Source organism: Miscanthus floridulus, chromosome 8 (genome assembly GCF_019320115.1).
Source record: "Miscanthus floridulus cultivar M001 chromosome 8, ASM1932011v1, whole genome shotgun sequence".
Lineage (NCBI taxonomy): Eukaryota > Viridiplantae > Streptophyta > Magnoliopsida > Poales > Poaceae > Miscanthus > Miscanthus floridulus.
Window position 1 is genome coordinate 117,161,076 of NC_089587.1, and position 24,637 is coordinate 117,185,712.

The 24,637-nt window shown below is 42.2% G+C and overlaps 1 protein-coding gene across 1 annotated transcript; it reads left to right on the forward strand.

Moving 5' to 3' along the window:
* The first annotated feature begins 19,696 nt into the window (after nt 1-19,696).
* On the forward strand, nt 19,697-23,974 carry LOC136473368 (disease resistance protein RGA5-like). The gene is made up of 2 exons (XM_066471019.1): nt 19,697-21,452; nt 21,905-23,974. Exons 1-2 carry the CDS (start codon nt 20,596-20,598, stop codon nt 23,940-23,942), a joined length of 2,895 nt encoding a protein of 964 aa, XP_066327116.1. The 5' UTR covers nt 19,697-20,595; the 3' UTR covers nt 23,943-23,974.
* Nucleotides 23,975-24,637: the final 663 nt, after the last annotated feature.

A 24,637-nucleotide genomic window follows, 5' to 3' on the forward strand; every position in this document is an offset into this window, starting at 1 on the left:
GACAAAACATCGTTGCATTCCTTCTTCTCTCTTTACTTTAAGCATTTACATTTTAGCAATTCAATTCTTGTTTTTACATTCTTAGAATTGTCATGCTAGAGTAGGATTGGAACTTAGGGTGCTAAACTTTTGTGTGGTAGATCAAAAGAATCGCTTTCTAGGCACAAGGGGTGAAGTGGGCTAAGTGTAGGGTTTATTTATTGTAAAGAATTTTAGAATTAGCCCAATTCACCCCCCCCCCCCCTCTTGGGCATCTTGATCCTTTCAATTGGTATTAGAGCCTCATGCTCATGTATTTATGCTTAACCGCCTAGAGAAAGATGTCCCACTGGGATGGTCCTCCTCCTATCTTTGAGGGAGATGATTTTCCTTATTGGAAAATCCGCATGGAGGCGTATTTAGAAGCTCTAGATGTTGGAATTCTTAGATCCGCCTCTCAAGGTTTCCCAAAACCTAGGGATCCCACGCACCATCAAGGCGATGAAGTGAATTATGAAAATGGAATGCAAAGGCTAGAAACATCATCTTTAGAGGCCTTTGCAAAGATGTGTGTAACCGGGTGAGGAACCACAAGGATGCCCATGCACTATGGTCGGACATTTGTGCGATCCATGAGGGAACAAAGAGTGAGCGTGAGGAATGCTATCATCTCATCATGAAAAAACTTAATTCTTTTGAGATGCTCCCTAAAGAAAGTGCAAATGAAATATACTCACGCTTAAATGTTCTTGTAGAGGAAGTCAATGGTCTTGGACTTATGCAAATGCAATCATCCAATGTTGTAAGGAAGATCTTGAGTGTCCTCCCCATTGACAAATATGGGCATATTATGATCGTGCTTCATCAAGGAGATCTTTCCACCACTACACCAACTCAAATCTTGGGAAAGATCAACGCTCATGAGATGTGCATGCACATCACACCACAAGATGGCTCATACTCTAACAAGAAGAAAGACAAGGACTTGGCATTCAAGGCTAGCCAAGAGAAGGGCAGAGCAAGAATTGAGTATGAGAGCTCAAGTAATGAAGAAATTGATGATGCAAGTCTTGCTCTCATGGTGAGAAGAACCGCCAAGATGCTAAAGAAGCTCAACAAGAATGGCGTTAAGTTTGATGGCAAGAAAAAGAAGTTCTTCACTAGCACTAGAAGGAAGCCAATCTCCGAGATGGATTGCTATAATTATGGAGAACTTGGTCATCTAGCACATCAATGTCTCAAGCCTAAGAAAGATAAATACAAGAAGAAGAACAAGGGCAAGAAAGATGACTCAAGTGATGAAGATGAGAAGAAGAAAAACAAGCCATACAAGAAGAAGGATGGCAAGAAGGACTTCCATAAGAAGAAGAAAAATGGCAAGGCATACATCGTCGATGATTGGCTCATGGACATTGATTTATTAAGTTGCTCATCCGATGATGATAGTGACAACGAGAAGGTGGCCACCATTGTGATTGACTCTTCATCATCTTCATCGACACCACCACCATCATCCTCTACACACCTATGCCTTATGGCCAAGGGTGACTGAAAGGTATCACACGATGATGATAGTAGTGGTGATGAACATGCTAGCAATGATGATAGTGATTGTGATGATGAATAATTTGAGTCACCTTCATATGATGATCTTGTTAAATTGCTAAATCAATACACTAAGATCATTAGAAAGACTAGAGCTAAGAATGAAAAGCTTGAACTTAAGAATGACTCTCTTCTAGCTAAATGTGACATAGCGGAAAAGGCTAGTGTTGAGCTTGGAGAAGCAAATGATGCTATGTCATCCAAACTCAAGGAGCTCAAATCTTCTAAGAAAGAGCTTAAAGAAAAACATGATAAACTTGAGGGGACACATAATGAGCTCATCACTAGCTACAACATGCTAAAAGAAGAGTATACCAACCTCAAGGTTAATCATGATAATCTTGTTATCTCTCATGAGTTTTTATCCAATGAGCCACATGATGCTACTAACGATGTTAAGATTGATATAGCCACATCATGTGATGATTTGATAATTGAGAGCACTGAGCAAGGTTCTAGTAGCAAAGGCAAGCAAGTGGTTGAGTCCGATAATTATGATGAATATGTCAAGATCAAGAATGAGAATGAGAAGCTTAAGAAAGATCTTGAAGAGCTATTAACCACCAACACTATTGTGATAGAGAACCTTGGCCATGATAGTGATCTAATTCTTGAGAATGAGAAGCTCAAAGAAGAAAACAAGAGACTCAAGAAGAAGAAGAATCATGATGAGCTCAAAGAAGAGAACAAGAAGCTCAAGCTAGAAAAAACATCTCAAGACCAGGTTGAGCAAATTCACAAGAGGTCAACATCTTCAAAGTGAGCTACCAATGAACACCGTCATGAAGATGAATAGAAGTGGAATTGGGTATTTGGCAAATCAAGAGAAGAAGGCTCAAGCTCAACAACAACAACACAAGTCAAAGCCAAAGCCAGAGCCAAAGAGGTATTTTGAGTGTGGATAAGAAGGTCACTTTGCCCATGAGTGTCAAACTCCTCCACCACAACCCTTGCCCAAGCATGCTAGACCTTTTGCTTCCAATGCTCATTACATGCTTAGAAAGGATTCTAGTGGTAAAATGAAAGTCATGTTCTTAGGACCTCCCAACAAGAATAGGCCTAAGAAATTTTGGGTTGCAAAGTCACTTGTAGAGAAAGTCAAGGGCCCTCAACAAGTTTGGGTCCCTAAACAAGCTTGATCTCTTATGTGTAGGTGAACTATAAGACCGGTGGAAGTCATTGGGTAATTGATAGTGGTTGCACACAACATATGACCGGTGATCCTCGTATGTTCACCTTACTAGATGAAGAAGTAGATGGCCAAGAAAGAATTACATTTGGAGATAATTCAAAGGGCAAAGTCAAAGGATTGGGCAAAGTGGCAATATCAAATGATCACTCTATTTCAAATGTGCTATATGTTGCTTCTTTGAGCTTCAACTTGCTATCCGTTGGACAATTATGTGATCTTGGCTTCTAATGCTTGTTTACCGAGAAGGAAGTGGTTGTATCTAAGAAAGATGATGATCAAGTTATATTCAAGGAATTTAGATACAACAACCTATATCTAGTAGATTTCACCTCCGAAGATGCTAACTTGAAGACATGCCTATTCACCAAAACATCACTTGGATGGCTATGGCATAGAAGATTTGCTCATGTTAGGATGAGCTCACTCAAGAAGCTTATGAAGAATGAATTGGTGAGAGGGTTGAAGGATGTGAAATTTGAGAAGGATAAGCTTTGTAGTGCATGTCAAGCCAGCAAACAAGTTGCAAACACTCATCCTACAAAAGCTTTCATGTCAACAACAAGAGTGCTAGAGCTCCTTCACATGACTTATTTGGACCAACAACTTACAATAGTTTGGGAGGAAATCTTTATTGTCTTGTGATTGTTGATGACTACTCAAGATATACATGGGTGTTCTTCCTTCATGACAAGACTAAGGTTGCTTCATGCTTCAAGAAGTTTGCCAAGGGAACACAAAATGAGTTTGAAGTGAAGCTTAAGAAGATTAGAAGTGATAATGGAAAAGATTTTGACAACACAAATATTGAAGCCTATTGTGATGAAGTTGGGATCAAGTATGAGATCTCCGCAACATATACTCAATAAAATGGTATAGTTGAGAGAAAGAACCGAACACTTATCACTCTAGCAAGAACAATGCTTGATAAGTACAACACACCCGAAGCTCTATGGGCGGAAGCTATCAACACCGCATGCTATGCATCCAACCGCCTATTCCTTCAAAAATTTCTTGGCAAGACACCTTATGAGTTACTCAATGGGAAGAAGTCAGACGTCTCCTTCTTTAGGGTGTTTGGTTGCAAATGCTATATCTACAAGAAGCAGCAACACCTAGGGAAGTTTCAAAGACGTTGTGATATTGGTTTTCTTGTTGGTTACTCATTAAAGTCCAAAGCATATCGAGTATTTAATTATGCCACCGGCTTGGTTGAAGAAACATATGATATGAAATTTGATGAATCTAATGGCTCCCAAGGAGCGCATGAGAATCTTGATGATGTAGGTGATGAACCATTGAGGGAGGCTATGAAGAACATTCTGGTTGGAGACATCAAGCCTAAAGATGATGAAGATGATGTACAAGTGATTGATCCACCTTCTTCATCAAATGTGCCACAAGATGGTGATAAAGATGGGAGAGTATAAAATGAAGATACTCATGTCTCCCATGATCAAATGGTGGCACAAGCCCAAGATGTTGATGCTCCACAACCTCCCCCTCAAGTGGTTGATAGAAGAAATTCACCTCTACTACAAGCTCATCCACAAGAACTCATCATAGGGAGTCCATCAAAGGGTGTAATGACTCGATCTCAAAAGCTTACTTCTTTTATTGAACATCACTCTTTTATCTCTTGTGTTGAACCTAAGAAGGTAGAAGAAGCTCTTCAAGATTCCGATTGGATAAACGCCATGCATGAAGAGTTGAACAACTTCGCCCGCAATGAAGTTTGGACTCTTGAAGAGTGACCATAAGGTGCAAGAGTTATTGGAACAAAGTGGGTGTTCCGCAACAAGCAAGATGATCAAGGCGTTGTTGTGAGGAACAAGGCGAGACTAGTTGCAAAGGGGTTCTCTCAAGTTGAAGGGTTGGATTTTGGAGAGACCTTTGCACTAGTTGCAAGACTTAAAGCCATTCGTATCCTCCTTGCGTATGTATCACGTCATGAAATGAAACTATATCAAATGGATATTAAAAGTGCATTTTTATAGGTTGTCCAAGGCGCTATATGGGCTTAAGCAAGCCCCAAGAGCTTAGTATGAGCGCCTTCGGGATTTCCTCATTGAGAAGGGCTTCACCATTAGGAAGATCGACACCACACTATTCACCAAGAAGCTTGATGGGGAGATCTTCATTTATCAAGTATATATTGATGATATCATCTTTGTATCATCAAATGAAGATTCTTGTAAAGAGTTTGGTGAATTGATGTCGAAGGAGTTCAAGATGTCTATGATTGGAGAGATTACATTCTTTCTTGGTTTTCAAGTCAAGCAAATGAGAGAAGGGATTTTCATCTCTCAAGAAAAGTATACCAAGGATCTCCTCAAGAGGTTTAATATGGATGAATGTAAGCCAATCAAGACACCAATGCCATCTAATGGACATCTCAACCTAGATGAGGGAGGTAAAATGGTTGATCAAACTCTCTACCGCTCTATGATTGGTAGCTTGTTATATTTAACCGCATCTAGGCCCAACATCATGTTTAGTGTGTGTATGTGTGCTAGATTTCAAGCTAATCCTAAGGAAACTCATTTGATTGCCATTAAAAGAATCCTTAGGTACCTTAAGCACACACCAAGCATTGGCCTTTGGTATCCCAAAGGAGCTAGATTTGAATTATTTGTCTATTCCGATTCGGATTATGCCGGTTGCAAAGTTGATAGGAAAAGCACATCCGAAGGGTGCCATTTGCTTAGTAGATCACTTGTGTCTTGGTCCTCCAAGAAGCAAAATAGTGTGGCTTTGTCCACTGTCGAAGCGGAATACATTGTCGCGGGTGCTTGTTGTGCACAAATACTTTACATGAAGCAAACTTTGCTACACTATGGTGTAGTTCTAGAAAAGATACCTCTTTTGTGTGACAATGAGAGTGCGGTAAAACTTGCTAATAATCCGGTTCAATATTCTTGCACCAAGCATATGGATATCCGCCATCACTTTCTTAGAGATCATGTTGCTAAGAATGATATATCATTAGAAGGTGTAAGGACCGAGGATCAATTGGCGGATATCTTCACTAAACCGCTAGATGAGGCTACATTTTGTCAGTTGAGGAATGAGCTCAATGTGCTTGATCTTAGTAACTTCGCTACAAAATGAGCTTGTGTTGTCCCTTGCATTGCATTGTAATATAAAACATGTTTAAATTTTTGGTCATGCATTTAGGGCTTGTCTAACATGGTTAAGATAACCACCAAAAAGCGTGTGAAGAAGCTTAACCTTGGATCAAACTTGACAAGCAACTAGAATTACTTTCAAGTATTGCATTGCATATGCATGAATGTTGTTTTGTCGTTTCTCTTCAATCACCCTTTTATTGCCTATTTTCTTAAAAAGACTTACAGCCTAAGGCAAAATACTTTGAAAAATATAAGGGTTTGAGAGAGGTCACTCACATTAGTCTCAATTGGTGTTTATTTAGGTCTTGTTGAAGTTGGGACTTGATTGGGAACAGGCAGCGTGAAGGAACTTTGAAGATTTGCTAAAAACGAGTGATCGGACGCTGCACCGGACTCTGAAGTCTAGTGTCTGGTCAATTCATAGGAGGTGAATCATTGCTGTGAAGGAGTGACCGGATGCTAAAATAGTACCTTTCTTGCATCCGGTCAGATGGTGTTCCTACGTTTGGTCAAGCGAAGAAGATTTTCACCGGGTGGACCAGACTTTGGCTGTGTCCGGTCAGGGTTAACCGAACATGTTCGGTTGTGACTTGGGAGGTTTTTGACCTCTCTGTTGTCAACCAGACTCCAGGTGGCAGCGTTCAGTTGTTGCCACCGGAGTGTCTGTTCTGTTGAAGACGTGTGGATCTTGGACTTTATTCTGTTTCCTTTCTTAATCCGTCGGGGCCACCATATAACCGCGCCGTTGACCTAATCTAGCAACCACCTGCGTCGACTTCGCCATTTCCCGAGCTGCCACACCTCCACCGCTTGAACTTGCCTCGCGCTCATGCCCTAGCCATGCTCCTATGCCCACGCTATCTTCCTCGCCGCATCCACGCTGCGCTGCTCCCGCACCAACACATGCGCCCATACCGCTCCCAAGCCACCATGCTGTCTCACAAGCACCACGCGCCCGTGCCCGCTGCATCCATGCCGCCCTGCTCTGAAGCACCCGCAGCATGCCAATTCACCGCCGAGCTTCACCTGCTCCGCCAATTTGACCTAGCCATAGTCTCCAATGCCGCATTGCCTCACCGGAACCCTAACCCTAGCAATTGTTGACCTGGTGCTTCTCTGCGATTCGTTCCTCTTCTCTTCGGTCATCGATTCATTAGGTAGCAAGCCCTCGATTCTAATTTTGTATCTAATGCTTGCTTCTTAGGGTTTCATATCTCTAGATGTATATTGAAATTATTCATATATCTAATCTATTCTATCATGTAGTGAGTCGATGTGTTTGAGGTTTCTTTGGCAGTTGACAGTTAACTCAGGGCCAAGTCCATGAGTACGGATTGAGGCCAAGCTTCGTGAGTGTCAGTGATAGTTGGTTCTTGTCTGTGATTGTAGTTCAATTTAGCTCTAGCAATGGCACGTGTCAAGAATGTCGGAGGTGGTCATGGTGATGAGGATCCGAGGCCTCCGCCTCGCCTGTCTGCTGAGGTGAAAGGCAAGGGGACAAAGAAGACTATATCAAAGAAGTAGAAGTTTGCAGATGCTGACACAGCGAGCGCAGCAGCAGTAGCAGCCGTCGTAGAGCGTGTAGAGAGAGGAGGTGCTTAGAGTGGTGTTGTCATTGCAGATCAGCTTTCACCAGCACAGAGGGCAGCCATTGAGTAGGTTGAGCATCGTCATGGTAGTCCAGCTAGGACTATCATGCTTGAGGGATGGTGTGTTGTTTTAGAGGAGACTCAGCCTCAGGGGGAGCCACAGCAGCAAACATAGCCACTAGTGCAGTCAGAGGGTGCTGAGTAGATATAGGAGGGAGAGCAGATAGAGGAGATAGAGCAGGCACCTCAGCCATAGTTACGCCGCTCTAGTCATACTTGTACCTAGGTGACACCAAGGCCAAAGACATAGAGGAGGGGTTCTCGTCTGCCTCCTAGACCATAGGGTCTGCCTCCAGTGACTCACCTAAACTTGAGGGCCATCATGGCCAAGCAGGTGCAATAGCTCAGGTTTGTTTAGTTTGAGGACTGGTTCCCACCGAGGAGGGATGAGCGTGCTTCAGAGGGTTTCTATACACTACTATAGGAGGATTTCTATAATGCTTATTTGAATAGTGGTGTGGCTTTCAGATCTCAGAGAGTATGCTCTATTGAGGCCATTATAGCAGTAGTTGGAGAGCATATCTGCCCTCACCTCTCTTACTTGTTAGGGCTGATAGACTTACTTAGATGGATAGGCAGATATGTTCCATCATGGGTCCATGAGTTCTACGCTACACTTTGGATTGACCTAGCTCATAGGTTCATACACTTTGCATTCAGGGTCTGTGACTATAGGCTAATGAGCTTTAGGGCCAGAGAGGTCCTCAGGTTACAGGAGTCACCCATCCACCTTCACGAGGTTTGCTATGGACACACAGAGCCTCCTAGATGCCCTCACGATGGTTTTGTGCCTCCCACAGATCTCATCTGACCTTGCTTCATAGAGCCATTCGGTGAGGGGTCGAGCAGGACACCTAGAGATCTTACTCCTACAGCTAGACTGCTTGATGTCATCATGAGGAGGACCTTGCTACCAAGGATGGGATATCATGAGGGATTGACTCGCATTTAGCTATGGCTACTGAACTCCCTGATCCAGTAGATAGTATTTGATATATGGGATATCATTCTTTCTGAGATGGAGGATACACTTGTAGAGGGATTCAGAGGTCATAGGCCGCTGCCATATGCTTACTGGATCACTTTTCTGATTCACAGGGTAGTCATAGTAGGCCTCCTGAGATATTGGTAGAGTATTCAGGAGCTACTATAGAGTTTCCAGCTTATAACATGACTCGAATGCTCTACCACAGTGTAGCAAGGACACCTAGCCAGCCACACCGTCACCCAGAGGTGCCAGAGACTATAGCCCAGCAGGATGAGATCATCAGGAGCGTAGCAGCTACAGAGGAGCAGCAGCTAGATGCTCAGTAGGAGGGTATAGTCGAGAGTGACCCTAGCGATAGTTCAAATGATGACTACCAGGATATCCCTCATATGCCTCCACGACGACATGACGGTGAGGCCAGTGGCTCTAGCTCAGCTCCACAGGCATCGCAGATAGACCCCGCTCTTCTTGTGATTCTTGAGCAGATGAGGTAGGATCAGACTCGCCAGACCTAGGAGACTGCAGCTGCTCTAGCATAGGTTTAGGCTAGACAGGATGAGTTCTAGTGACAGTAGTAGGCCATGCAGCAGCAGCAGCTCCTCATGTAGTAGCAGTTACTTAGATTCATGCAGCATGTTGTCTCTGCTATTAGGGCTCCACCACCATAGCTTACACCTTAGCTCGGCCAGCTTGCCACCACTACAGTGACTCTAGGTTTTCAGCCTAGTGGGCTTCAGAGTTAGAGACAACCAGCTACCATGTTTGCTTCACCTACAGAGCAGGTGTCCTAGTGGTTTGCTTCGCCAGTGCCAGCCCAGGGTCTTTCCTTCACACCTCTACATACTAGCTTCACATCAGCTCAGAGTTCGTCGATGCTTATGACAGACACCCCAGTTTCTAGGAGCCTTGGTGCTACTTTCAGTGAGTTGATAGGGCAGCCTACACCGCCAAAGCTACGTGTCCCTAGACCTTCCACTGTTGCTCCAGTCACTAGGACTACAAAGACGCTCTCATCATCAGTTGCATCATCAGAGCCACCTGCTATAGTCATACCTACTGAGTCATAGGCCGCACTAGTTCCAGAGCAGACCCAGACCACTTTAGTGTCACATCTAGCGATAGAGGGTCAGACAGCTCAGAGCTCCGGATCAGAGGATGATGCTACCCAATTTTAGATCACTCATCGCACCTCAGTGCCCAACTCATCTGCTCCAGCCCTGTCGACAGACCCTTAGGTTTTGATGCTTGACGCCAAAGGGGGAGAGGGATTGAGTATGATAGACTTAGGGGGAGCGATATATCTAGGGGGAGCTTTATGATTTAGCTTATTTATTACTTTTGGCTTTTTATGTGTGAGACATTATTATGCATTCATGTTTACTTTCATGCATTGAACTATACACATATGAGTGTGATACTTATGTGTTATGTGACATATGTGCTCTCTACTTTGATCTTTATATATGTCATGTCACTTGGTTATGCTCATTTACTTGCTTCCGCATTTTACTCCGATGCAAATGAGCTTTATTTCTTGTACTCATACTTATTTCATATCTATTGAGTACACTATGTTGGCTTAGGTCATATAAGCTTGCCTAACTCTTTTGTTCTTATTGTCAAAAGCTTATATGAACCAAACATGTTGAAAACCTCATCTCTTTTACATACTCAAGGTTGTATTGTCATCAATCACCAAAAAGGGGGAGATTGAAAGCATCTAGGCCCCTAGTTGGGTTTCGGTGATTAATGACAATACGAGATTACTATAACTAACGTGTGTTTTATAGAGGCAATTAAGTTAGGTCATGGTAATGGCAATTGATTGGGCAATCATGGTTGTCATGCCCCTACGATAGAAATCATTTTGGTTTTCAAAGGATGGACGACAAGGTTAAGGATAGACTAGTTCTAAGTGTCTTTTGGTGTTGGAGAGACACTTAGAGTAGTTTAGGACTTTGTTTTTCCTTTGGCCATACTATTAAGGGGGGTATGGACTAGTAGCTTGACCTAGGTGAGTCTAGTGAGTTAGGTGTGGTGCAGACTTGTCAAATCTAGCACTAGGTAGCTCCTAAGTAGCCCTAAGATCAATTGGAGCAACCTTCATTCACATATGATTTCGAGTTGGAAGTGAATGGAGGGTCAAATGTTGACCGGATGCTGGTTTTGATGTGACCGAACGCTAGCAGTAGAGTCCGGTTAGTTTATTTGATCAAGTGAAGTCGTCTAGATGCGACCGGACACTGAGTGAAATGTGACCGGACGTTGGGTGCTAGAGTCTGGTCAACTCTAGTAAGGTTCTAGAGAGGGAGAATCCTAATCGAACGCATTCGGTCAGTGCTGACTGGACGCTGGTTAGGTTTCGGTTACTGACTAGACGCTGAGTAGCAAAGTGACCGAACGCTGGGTGCCAGAGTCTGCTCAACATCAGTAAGGGTCCAGAGAGCAATTTTTGTGACCGAACGCATCCAGTCATTGCTGACCGGATGCTGGTCAGAGTTCGAACTGATCGGAGTGTCTGGTCACCCCGTAGAGTGCTGACTCAGGCACATAACAGTTCGTTTTGAGATAGGGGGTATAAATACTTCCTCTATTCATTCAAGGGAGTACTCTTGCCCATTTCAATAGCTGAGAAACAACCTTGAGAGTGCCAAGGAGAGCAAGAGCCTAGTGAGGCGATTGAGATTTTTGAATTTAAGATTAAGGCCTCATTAGTGAAACGAGAGTAGCAAGTGTGCATCCACCCTTCTCATTAGGCTTATTGTAGTCAAGTGAGAGTTTTTGCTTGTTACTCTTGGTGATCGCCATCACCTAGATGACTTGGTGGTGATTGGGAGTTTGGTGATCATTCGGCGGAGCTTGTTGATGACCCAACTTAAGTTGTGAGCGGTTGTGGGTGATTCACCACGACGGAGTGTCGAAGAATCAACCCATAGAGAGCACTTGATCCTTACGCAGATCAAGGGGGAGCTACACCCTTGCGCGGGTGCTCCAACGAGGACTAGTAGGGAGTGGTGACTCTTTGATACCTTGGCAAAACATCGCCGTGTTCCTTCTCCTCTCTTTACTTTAAGCATTTACATTTGAGCAATTCAATTCTTGTCTTTACATTCTTAAAATTGTCATGCTAGAGTAGGATTAGAATTTACGGTGCTAAACTTTTATGTAGTAGATCAATAGAATCATTTTCTAGGCACAAGGGGTGAAGTGGGCTAAGTGTAGGGTTTATTTATTGCAAAGAATTTTAGAATTAGCCCAATTCACCCCCCCCCCCTTCTTAGGCATCTTGATCGTTTTAGTGGCGACCGTGCGTTCGGTGGTGCGCCGAGCACCGCTGGCAATGACCTACGAGGCAGGGGTAGCGGTACCGGCAGAGGGACCGAGGGCGCCACTGGCAGTAGCCTGGGATAGGATGTCCTTAGGGGCAGCAACACCCGGTCCGCTGGGGAACAGTGGTGGGGACGTCCCACCAGCAAGTGGTGATAGGGACGCCCCACCAGTAGGCGGCGTCACCAGGGCGTCAGCTGCCGATGCGAACGCGACAAGAGGTGCACTTGGAGGGAGAGTACCTACATGCAGAGCACTAGGCCCAGCGGGCAAAGTGGAACAATCATCATCGCTCAAAAAATCAAGGGTGGCAGGATCCAAGGGAGTGGTGGACATGTCAGAAAATGGAAAGGACGACTCATCGAACACAACATGCCAAGAGACAATAATCCTATTAGAGTGAAGATCAAGACACCTATACCCTTTGTGATCCACGGAATAGCCAAGAAAGACGCACAAGGATGAGTGAGGAGAGAGTTTATATGGAGTTGTGGATGACATGTTGGAATAGCATGCACATGGCCCATGGGCTTACACTCTAACACGCCCCCACAGTCGAAACTGGGAGCACAACGAACATTCAGACTGGACCTAAACTCAGTAAAAACAGACATCGGCAACCCTTTGGTGAAGATGTCAGCATACTAGAATGATGTAGGAACATGCAAGACACAAACTTCTCCAGGTGAGGACGGTGCAATCCATCTACACCCACGCTGAGCGATCGGGATGGGCCACGTCAGAGAGCACGTGATTCATGAGCACGTACTTGCCGAGGATGACGAGGAAGAGGTTCCGCTAGCGATTGTAGTTGTTGGCGGTGTGATCCAACATGACGGGGATGAGCACCTTGATGTTGACGGCGGCAAGGGCCTGGGCGTGGATGGCGGCGTGCTTCACCTCATAGACATTGAGGGCAGCGATGGGATTGGCTTCAGCCTTGGTGGCGGCCTCACGCTGGAGGCGCTCCTCCTCGGCAGCGGCGGCAACGGCGTCAATATCTGAGGGCACCATGAGGAGCGGCTGCAGGTGCGACGCGTGCAAAGGAGGAGGAAGGGGCCAGCGAGATGAGATCCCAGCGATGGCAAGCCAACCGACGAGGTTGTCTGGGCGGTGGCAGCTTTAGGGTTTGCGGAAGCGAAGAGGTCGCAGGAGTGAACCATCTCTTGATACCATGAGAGAGTATTAGGGTTTGGATAATGCTCGATTAACATTGATTAGTGACAACCATTGAGTACATATAGGCGCGATGGGGAGTCGGGATCGGTAGGCCCATGGCCCATGGGCTTACACTCTAACAACTCCCTCTATTTCAAATTATAAGACATTTTAACTTTTGCTATGTACTTAGATATAAATTATATCTAGAGGCATAGTAAAAACAATGTAACAAGAAAAGCCAAAACATTTTATATTTTAGAATATGAGGGAAGTATTTAATAAGACTATAAGTGCATGAATGCTCATTTCACGTTGATCTTTTTTATCTTGAAATTAACTATTTGTAGCTACTCCCTCCATTTCACTACATCGTTTGTTGATTTATCTTTCAATAGGGATCATCCAGGGGCCATTTGACTACAAGGCTGATGAAGCCAAAAAGTGAAGGGGGGATACTAAGGCGAAGTTAGGCAATTCAGTTATGGGAATTGAGGCGGTTACATAGGTTCAACAAACACTTTGAATAGGGGTAAAACCAATGACCATGAAAGTTTGCGAAGATTTAGATGGATATACGCTATGCATATTGCAATATACTATGTTCGACGGGAAGAAAAGGAAGCACTGTTGCACAAATGGTCATTTCCCTGTTGTCCTTAAAATTCATAACCGTTCCCCATTTACGGTTGGTCTTGACGAATAACTTTGTCAAAGATCAAAATGATGGATCAGCTTTCCTCGGTTATAGTGACAAAATCCAAAAGCCTGTAAAAACCACATTTATGAAGTTTTTTTTAAGATTTTTTCATGAATTTGTCATATATACTTAATTTCTATAGCTAGGGATAGATCTAGTTGTGTGGTGGGAGAGACTTAGGGAAAGTTTGGTGGATGACCAGAACATGCCACAACTTGTCACAACTCAAGATGTCTATAGTGTTTGATTCATCACTAAACTTATGGTGTGCCATAGATGTTTAGACATGCCGTAGTTCATTTTCTGTGCTAAAGATAACTAAAAGTCTGGCACCCTTTTTGTTGGCCAAACTTTTGGCAAGGCCAAAACTTAGATATGGCATATTCTAGTTGCCAACCGAACACACCTTTAAGCCTCTACTATTGCACCACAAGCAATGGAGCACTTCCCTTTTCCTCTATATTCTTGAGGAGAAAGAAGGAAGAGAAAGGAGAGAAAACATGGGAAGGGAACGAGAAGAAAAGAGACAAGCCCCTAGACTTCATAGCTATAGCTCCGTGCTTGTTTGTAGTGGGTCATACTAGTCCATACTAATTGAATTAAGACAAACTGCCCATAAAGACAAGGAGAGCACTTCCCCTTCAAAAAAAATGCAATTCTGGCTTCAAATCTAGACAAAGTGCTTGTCTAGATTTAAAGGTAGAATTATATTTTTGTGGGATAGAGGGAGTATATTTATAATTATCAAAATCAATCATAAGCTTTCCTTGTCTCGCTTATCTTTTGGCACAACTTAAAAACACAGAGGAAGAGCTGAAAAAGGCCCAACTAACCACAACCAACTTGGTCTAAGGCCCAAGAATCGCATAACCTGTCAATGTACTAATGAAAAGGAAAAAGTCCACATTACATTCCTCAACTTTTGTGAAAGTCTGCTTTTTCTCCCAGAACTTTTAAAACCGTTCGTTTTACCTCCCTGACCGGTTATAAGCGGTTTTCAAAAGCGGTTTTGTCTTTTTATTTATTTATTTCGGTTGAATCTTTGAAAAATCATAGTAAATCACAGAAAATCATAAAATAGAAAATCCAATTTTGTTGGACTCCACATGAGTAGATCTGCATAGTGAATATATAATATAATATGCTTTAGTACAAATTTTTTGTTGCACCTTTAAATCTATGATTTTCTGTAATTAATTCATAGCTACAGTTTCTATGGTCTAATTGTGGTGAAACTTTTATGGTGAGCTAATTATTGTATTCTTGAACTATAGTAAAAATTTCATACTCATTGGATCGTGTATAACTTAGTTATAGATTTATAAATAATTTTTAACAAGCATACACCTAGCTAAAAAATTAGTCAAAATTAGCTTTAATGCATCCACATAGGAGAGCTAATAGATGAGCTAATTTTTTAGACAAGTCTTCAACTACTTATCAGCTAACTAGCTAGCCAAATATACCTAATATGAGCTAATTTTTAGCCCGAACTACTAACTAGTCATGTGTATTCAAACAATAATCAATGTCACATTCGCATATGCGAAACAGGTGAAATGTTTCTGATTCTGGTGAATTCTTCTAATATTGTTACCAAATGTTTCATCCTAAATCACCTTGAAATATTCCTCATTTTAACCTAAGACAGAATCACCTCAAAAGATGTTTCTCACTGAGTCTAGTTAATGAAAATTTTGGATCACCATATATTTCAACGAGAATTTGGATGTGAAACATTCATGAAAGAATCTAGATTATAACAAATGAGCCATTGAACAGGAAGTATTTTTGCCAGTAGGAAACCTTTCTAAGGCGTCTAGAGCAGTTTGGATTGGAATCCAAAAGGCTGGATCCGAACAAGGTCGTTTTTTTAGGTTTATCGGAAGTTCACTCCGATGTTCGTCGGAAGTTCCGATCTTCGAAACTTCTGATGTTGGATGAACCTGTAAAGCCAACAAGTTTTTTTAGGTTTCTCAAAACTTCCGAGATATGTCAGAACTTCCAACGTTAGAGCATCTTCCCGAGGACATAATTTCTTCATCCAAACTACAAATTGGACGTTCCATATATGTTTTTTTACCATATCGATGAGAGGAAGACAATGAAGTACATTCTACATTTTGATAACAAGATGCACAGTTTTGGTTGTCAACGATAGGACGTTGGATAGAGGCCATTGGAGAATGATTTTTGTTATATAAACCTTAATTTGGGCTCTAAAAGGTTAAATAGAAGAACTTTTAGAGATATCCTACATGAGGCAAGGTATCTAGTTCCAAAGAAGAGATGCATCACATTTACATGCTTGGAGCTGGAGCAGCTCTGATGGCTTGTGCATCCATGAATGTTGTGTTTCTAAATACCGCCTCCGTCCCAGCTATAGGAATGCGTTTATCGCCGTCCAAGGGCGCGGTGGTGGTGCAATCACCAAGGACGCGGCAACAAGTGGATGGACATGGCGCAGGGCATGACAACATTTAGTTGTGGCGTCTCAGCAGCTGTGTGGCGGTCGGCGTCATCGGCAATCAGGCAAGTTGCTACTGGTGCCAGTTCAAGTTTCAGACGCTGGACCAGCCTTGTTCATCAATCTGATTCTCATAATTCAAAACATAATCAACCTAGTCGACCTTGATAAAAGTTGTTCCTAATTCAAAGATCTATGATTATTGTTGAAGAACATAGATCGAACTCTCAACTGTTTGAGAGATAAAAAAAAATCCTAGTGAGCACTGATCACCCTCAGATCACATGGAGACCCAGTTGCTAGGTTGGTTTTCACCGCCGATTCGTAGCTAGGACCGGCAGTGATAAGTAGGTTTTCGATGCCGGCTCGTGGCTCTAACCGACAATAATAGGTTGTTTTGCATAAAAAAAACATATTTTTCTGATGAAGTTAGATCTAGACATTTTTGTACTAAAATTGTAGAGTTCAAAGCGATCTGAAATTTTGTAGTTTACAGCTTTTTAATTTGAGATGGTTTATATATCCAAATATTCAATATAGGTTCTTGAATCGGATTTGAGATGGTTGACAATGTCAAATGGAGACAAATTCAACATTGAAGTTTTAGTGCTCGACAAAATCTACAACTTTGCAAAGGATCATTTAGAGTGTCAAATATACAATATAAGATTTATATATGTGTAGTTAAAAGAATAACATCAGTTGTATAGTCACAAGTACTGTGTATTTGTGTAGCTTAGATGGTATGGGCGTTTGAGAGAACATTGAGATCCTGAGTTCTACAGAGCTTCATCTTGTGTAGACATTTCAAATATGTTTGATTCTTCCGGTAAAAGACCTCAGGTCAGCACATGCACGTATGGTAAATTTTATCAGCTTTTGAATTCGAGTTCTCTGTATTAAAGGATTAATCCACAACTTCTACTGATCTGCATTCAGTTTTCAAGGTATGAGTTCGACGCTGGACAATGACAATTGCAACTTGATGTTGTTTCAAACTCCTTTATTTGCCAGTTGCCAACGCCGAACTGCTTTGGTTCTTTGACTCCCAAGACGGGAATCACCTAAAAGGCACAATTGACTGCTGGAGCTAGTCTTTGCTGGGTTGGTGTCCAGTTAACATCAGTCTGTCGAAGGAAGTGATCCAACAATTTACAGTCCAAGACACAAGCAAGGCTCTTAACATTTTCCTCACGAACATGCAAATTAGCAAGGGAACATTGCAAGATTAGCTGACCTTAAGACAAGTAAACTGGGCAACAGCCTTCCAGATCGCGGGTCGGTCATGCACCGCATCGACTAGAAGAGTAGAAGGATTCTAGTCGACACGGGGAAAAAACGATGAATGGCAACTGTGCCTTAGATTTTGTGTAGATCCTAGGCACAGGCGAACAGGTCGAGGATGGACCCAAAATGACCATGTCATCCGCGTCTTGGAAAGGTCGGTTTTTTATCGCGTCTAGGAAAGGTCAGTTTTTTTATCGCGTCTAGGGAAGGTCGTATTTTTTTATCATATTGCAGTTGCAGCTGAAGTTTCGCTAGGATGATTGCGGGCGTGTTTTGATCACCGGACTAGAGTTTAGTCCGTCACGAGATAATAGGTTAAATATGGACTAATCAAAAAAATTATAATGAGTACTAGCCATTAATTAGCCTCTGTTAGCTCTTATAAGTCCATGATAGTTCATATGTTGTCCTATTTGACATCCAAAAACAGAACCAAAGTTTAGTTACGGTGACACAAACACGCCCTGGAGTTTGACGCCTTGTGCCAGACTTGCCCGTCCACAGCATCATTAGCTCTACTGCTCTAGAACGCCAATTCTCAAAACTGTCACTAATAGATGTTTAGAACTGAGAAAGGCTCTGAAGACCAACCCTTTGCAGCAGGCCGAACAAAAACTGTCGAGACAAAACGCATGCCACCAATAGATGATTCATTGTTTCATCAGTTCTAAATCAATCATTGACGAGTTGGTACATTGGCGTATTTGTCGTCTGTTTAATTGCACAAAAATGATAAAAGAATATAACGACAAAAAACATAATCTGAACATAAATTTCCATAATAATATGATAATACAAAAGGTGACACAAAATATTCTTTTGAAGTAAATTTATACCAAACCTAATTGTTTTACATACACGAGTGACCTAAATACTTTCTCTCTGTAGTTATCAGCGGTCAAGTTAAGAAGGCTTGGCTACTCAACAAATTCTAAAAATGGCGTAATTCTAATTCTTCTAGCAGTTTGTGTATGTGGTGTTGCAATCACGTACAGGCTATCCTATATATTCTAAATAAATCCCACTTGACAGGCTATCCTATATATTCTATAAATGTCTCGACAGGACATTTATAGGATGGCTAGGGTTCGTGAGAGAAAGACACGGGACTTCAACCAGGTTAAGTGCATTAAGGATGAAAGGGAGCATCTCTTGGTAAAGGAGGATGAGATCCGACATCGATGGCAAGAGTATTTTGACAAATTGTTCAATGGTGAGAATATGGACACAACCTTTCAGTTGGATGACTCTTTTGATGACACCAATAGGCGCTTTGTGCGGAGAATCCAAGAATCTGAGGTCAGAGAGGCGTTGAAAAGGATGAAAGGAGGTAAGGCGATGGGACCGGATGGTATCCCAATCGAGGTGTGGAGATGCCTCGGGGACATAGCTGTAGTATGGTTAACCAAGCTGTTCAACCATATTTTTCGATCGAACAAGATGCCTGATGAGTGGAGGAGAAGTATATTGGTACCGATCTATAAGAATAAAGGGGATATTCAAAGTTGTACAAATTACCGAGGAATTAAGTTGATGAGCCATACTATGAAGCTATGGGAGAGAGTTATCGAGCATCGCTTGAGAGCAATAACGCGGGTCTCTATGAACCAATTTGGTTTCATGCCCGGAAGGTCAACCATGAAAGCCATTTTCTTAATAAGACAAGTTATGGAGCGGTATAGGGAGAAGAAGAAGGACCTACACATGGTTTTTATTGACTTAGAGAAGGCTTATGATAAAATACCAAGGAATGTTATGTGGTGAGCGTTGGACAAACATAAAGTCCCAACGAAGTACGTCGGGCTCATTAAGGACATGTACAGCAATGTTGTGACTAGAGTTCGAACAAGTGATGGAGACACGGATGACTTCCCGATTAGGATAGGACTACATCAAGGGTCAGCTTTGAGCCCTTATTTGTTTGCTTTAGTGATGGATGAGGTCACAAGGGACATACAAGGGGACATCCCTTGGTGTATGCTTTTCGCGGACGATGTAGTGCTAGTTGATGAAAGCCGGACAGGAGTGAATCAGAAACTGGAGTTATGGCGGGAGACTTTGGAGTCCAAAGGTTTTAGACTTAGTAGAACTAAAACTGAGTATATGAGATGTGACTTCGGCACTACTACTCGGGAGGAGGAAGATGTTAGTTTGGAAGGTCAAGTAGTGCCTAGGAAGGATACCTTTCGATATTTAGGATCAATGCTACAGGGGACGGGGATATTGATGAAGATGTTAGCCATAGAATCAAAGCAGGGTGGATGAAGTGGTGGCAAGCGTCTGGTGTCCTATGTGACAAAAGGGTACCACAGAAGCTAAAAGGCAAGTTTTATAGGACGGCGATTAGACCTGCTATGTTGTATGGTGCAGAATGTTGGCCTACGAAAAGACGACATATTCAACAGCTAAGTGTCGCGGAAATGCGTATGTTGCGTTGGATTTGCGGTCATACAAGAAGGGATCGAGTTCGGAACGATGATATACGTGAGAGATTAGGGGTAGCGCCAATTGAAGAAAAGCTTGTCCAACACCGGTTGAGATGGTTTGGACATGTGCAACGGAGACCTCCAGATGCACCGGTGCGTAGTGGAATCCTAAGTCAGAATAGTAACGTGAAGAGAGGCAGAGGAAGACCGAAGTTGACTTGGGTAGAGGCAATAAAAGGAGACTTGAAAGGATGGAATATACCCAAAGACTTAGCCTTAGATAGGAGTGCTTGGAAGACAGCTATTCATGTGCCTGAACCTTGATTGCTTCTGTTGGGTTTCAACTCTAGCCTACCCCAACTTGTTTGGGACTTAAAGGCTTTGTTGTTGTTGTTGTTGTTGTTGACATGTGAGGTAATCCCACTTGACATGTGAGGTAGCTCCTAGTGGTGTCAGTAGTCATACAAGACCAGCCTATACTTAGGACTAGGTAAGCCTATAACATTTCCAAACAATTCCCCTTACTGGTAACAAGATTCTTCACTTCTTCAGTCCACGCGCTTGTGCCTGGATGAAGCTTCTTGCAGACAAGTGCTGAAATATAAGATAGATGGAAGTGTTGTAGCAGTATCCATTACAGCAAATACATCCCGTGCATTTCCATGGAGTAGAGAGCTGCACAAGGAGAGATGGTTGGGGTGACAGCGAGTGCTCTCATGGGGGTGATGAACCCCCTCCTCAGCAACCTCTGCGCCCTGTTGGACAGAGATGATGTCAAGCTTGAAGGTGTGCATCGGCAGATTGTCTTTCTGCGGGATGAACTAAGTAGCATGAGCACCACACTGGAGATGGTGTCAGAGTCAGAGGAAGCAAACCCGCAAGTGAAGGAGTGGATTAGTCAATTGAGGGAGCTGTCCTATGATGTCGAGGATTGCATTGAGATCTTCATGCATCGCCTTGGCCGTGTTGACACCTGTGATGGATTCATCAGCAAGATCATAAACAAGGTTATCACTCTGAAAACACACTATCATATTGGTGTACAGGTTAGTGAGCTTAAGGAACGTGCGATGGAGATTAATGACCGGCGCAAAAGATATAAGCTCGATCCATCCACCTTTTCTCCAAAGTTTGTGGCAATTGATCCCAGGTTGCCTGCACTCTTTGAGGAGGCAGATAGACTTGTGGGTATCAGTAGCCAAATGGACAAACTTGTCAAGTGGCTCACTGATAGCACTAGTACTTTGCACACACAGCGTAAGGTTGTGTCAATTGTTGGATTGGGTGGATTAGGCAAGACAACACTTGTTAATCAGATTTTCCAGAAGGTCCGAAGTCAATTTGACTGCACAGCTTTTGTCTCTGTGACCCGAAGTCCTAATGTCAACAAGATTCTCAGTGACACACTATTGCAGTTTCTTAAGAGTAGCCCAATTACAGCAGATCAAAATCAAGACACTGAAAGGGTGCAGGAAGATCTTTATCTCAAAACATTAGAATATCCACAGCTTGTGAATATGAATAGAGACTATCTTCAGAATAAAAGGTACCTAATGAATTCTGTAAACTTATTATTATATTGAGATTCCAGAAGCTGTTATTATCTACAGCATGGCATTCTTCTCTTTATATATTCAGTTCACTTGTGAGCATATGCACAATGGAAGTAAAAAAAATCTAACAGGTATATAGAAATTGTTTTTTCTAGGTAGAAACTTTGTTAGGTAAAATAAATAAAAAAGCAGTCCTAAAACGTTACAGTTCTCACGTGGCTGTGCATGGCTTTAAAGTTTCAGCAGTGACATGTAAATTTTTAGAGTTTATCATAGGATGCTCTTGTATATGCAGACATGGCAATGTGCTATTTATTGAGTAGATAGTTCATACTTCATAGTCTACCCTTGCATTATGTTTGCTTTGTTTATTTAATAATGGTGACTGAACACTCACTGGATTGCTACTAATGCAATGCTTCATTTTCTACAAACTATCTGATAGGTACCTTGTCATAATTGATGATATATGGAGCAAACAAGCTTGGAAACAACTCCAATGTGCTTTCCCACACAACAATAATTCAAGTAAAATAATGACGACTACGCGAATTGAAGATGTTGCTAAATATTGCAGCTTTCCACACAAAGAATATGTTTACCCTATGATGCCCCTTGATAGTAATGACTCAAAAAGCTTGTTATTGAAAAGGATATTTGACAATGAAGATGACTTCTCTCTTGAATTGAAAGAAGTTACTGATGATATACTAAAAAAATGTCATGGCTTACCACTGGCTATAGTTAATATTGCTAGCCTATTAGCAACCAAACCAATCTCTAAAAGGGAGTGGGAGAGGGTGCGGGATTCTCTTGGATCTGCACTTGAACAAGATCATGAGCTGGAATTAGTTAAAAAGATATTGTTTCTTAGTTACTGTGATCTACCTCACTATTTGAAGATATGTTTCTTGGATCTAAGCATATTTCCAGAGGATCATGTGATTGGCCGGTCGTGTTTAATAAAGAGATGGATAGCTGAAGGATTTATTGCACAACAACAAGGGCAACACTTAGAGGATACTGCAGAAAACTACTTTAGTGAGCTCATGAATAGAAACATGATTGAACCAGTGGGCACTGACTATAGTGGAAGGCCAAGAGCCTGCCGGGTACATGATATAATGCTTGATCTTATTATATCATTATCAGTTAAAGAAAATTTTGTTACTATAATGGCTGATCATAAGTGGACACCATCGACTAACAAAATTCGGCGTCTCTCACTCCAAGGAAACTATGCAGAGCAGAGTTGCTGGCTTGGGACGAACAGCTTGTCTCAAGTTCGGTCACTGAGTGTATTTGGTGATGTCAGGAAGATACCCTCTCTCTTGGATTTTCAAGTTTTACGAGTCCTAGATATACAAAACTGCTCTAGCCTAGAGGACAGAGACATTGAAAATATTGGAAGTTTGATCCACTTGAGGTATTTAAGTCTCTATAATAGCAACATTGGTAATATCCCAATACAAATTGGAAAGCTAAAACATTTGCAGACACTCGATCTCAGAGCTACCAGAATAAAAAAACTGCCAGCAACTATTGCTCAACTACACCAATTAGTGCGCCTATGTGTGCCTAATGGTGTAGAATTACCAAATGGGATTGGTAATATGGCAGCTCTAGAGGAGCTTTCAGTGTTGGATGCTAGCAAAAATTCCCCAGAAGTTGTGCAGGAGTTAGGATACCTAACCAAACTGAAGGTGCTTGGGATTAAGTGGTGTGCTGACAGTGCAATTAATGATGAAGGAAACTTTAAGAAGTCTTTGATCTCATCGTTCTGTAATCTTGGAGAAAGAAACCTTCATTCTCTAAAGATTGAGACTACAGAACGTTGTTCTATGGACTTTTTGTTTGATTCATTGTGCCCTGATCCATGTCATATGCAGAAGTTTAGCAACAGCCCCATTTTCTCTAGGCTCCCAAAGTGGATATCCAAACTCTCAGTACTCACCAACTTAGTTATTTTTATAGAAGAAGTGGGAGGTGGAGACGTGTATGTGCTCAAAGACTTGCCTGCACTACGCTGCCTCCAAATTTTTACAACAGAATACTTGCAGGAATCGCTCATCATCAGAGCCGGTGGATTCAAGTGTCTGGAGGATTTCCATTTTCGCCCTTCCATGTACTTAAAAAAGAAGGGAATGATGAGTCTGATATTTGAAGCAGGAGCAATGCCAAGGCTCAACCGGCTTTGGTTTAGATTCGTTGTGCATGATACTCTATCTGCATATGGAGCCGGTTTTGACTTTGGCATTAGCCTCCTTTCCTCCCTCAAATGTCTCTGGGTCAGTATTAATTGTCGAGGAGCAACAGTTTGGGAGGTGGAGGTTGCCAAGGCCACCATTACAAATGCAGCAGCTCGACTTCCCAACCATCCAAGGCATGAAATCCATACATTTGGGGAAGAGGAGATGGTTGAGAACGAGGAGCAGGAGGAGGATGGCCATGCTGCAGGCCAACAAGACAGCGCCACCACATGACAGAGTAAGATTCTTAAGGTTTTCAAAAACAGCTTGCTGCACCAGCATTTATTCTCTTTTCTTATGTAGCTGGTATGTGTTATGATTGAAAGTGCGTGATTCCTTTGCCATTGTCCAGGTGCCATCAGGAGTACTGATTAATCTATACATGTTTTGGTTGATAAAAACAAACGCTGTGAAAAATAGCATGCTGTCTGCAGAGTGCTCCAATCATATATTGTGGCAAATTTCAAAACTGATAAGATTGGAGTGGCATGGATCTAACTAAACCTACTTTATACGGTACTCTACAATAGTTTTGCCTCAACTTGGTTCTCCAGCATTCACTTACTGATTGTCTTGATTACTGTATAAAGAAACAGAGAGTACAACTTTCCAAAAGTAGTACAACACATGCTTTTTGGAATGTATTATGTTGTCCAATTTTGTTCTTGAACAGTAAGGCAGAAATTCCGAATAAGCAAGGTGTCCATAAGGCCAAATAACTTTTTATAGTAAGAAAGTTTAGGCTAGTAAACTAGCTAGATACCATTAGGGCTCAAGTCCCTTTATCATATTGCCAGTTTAATTGGTATCTTATTAGTTTTGGCCTACCAATAAACCCCAACCAGAGCCTTGTATATTATGATAACTTTAACCAAATAATCAGATCTATACTCCAGAATTTCCTCACATTTAAATGGTTAAACATTGGG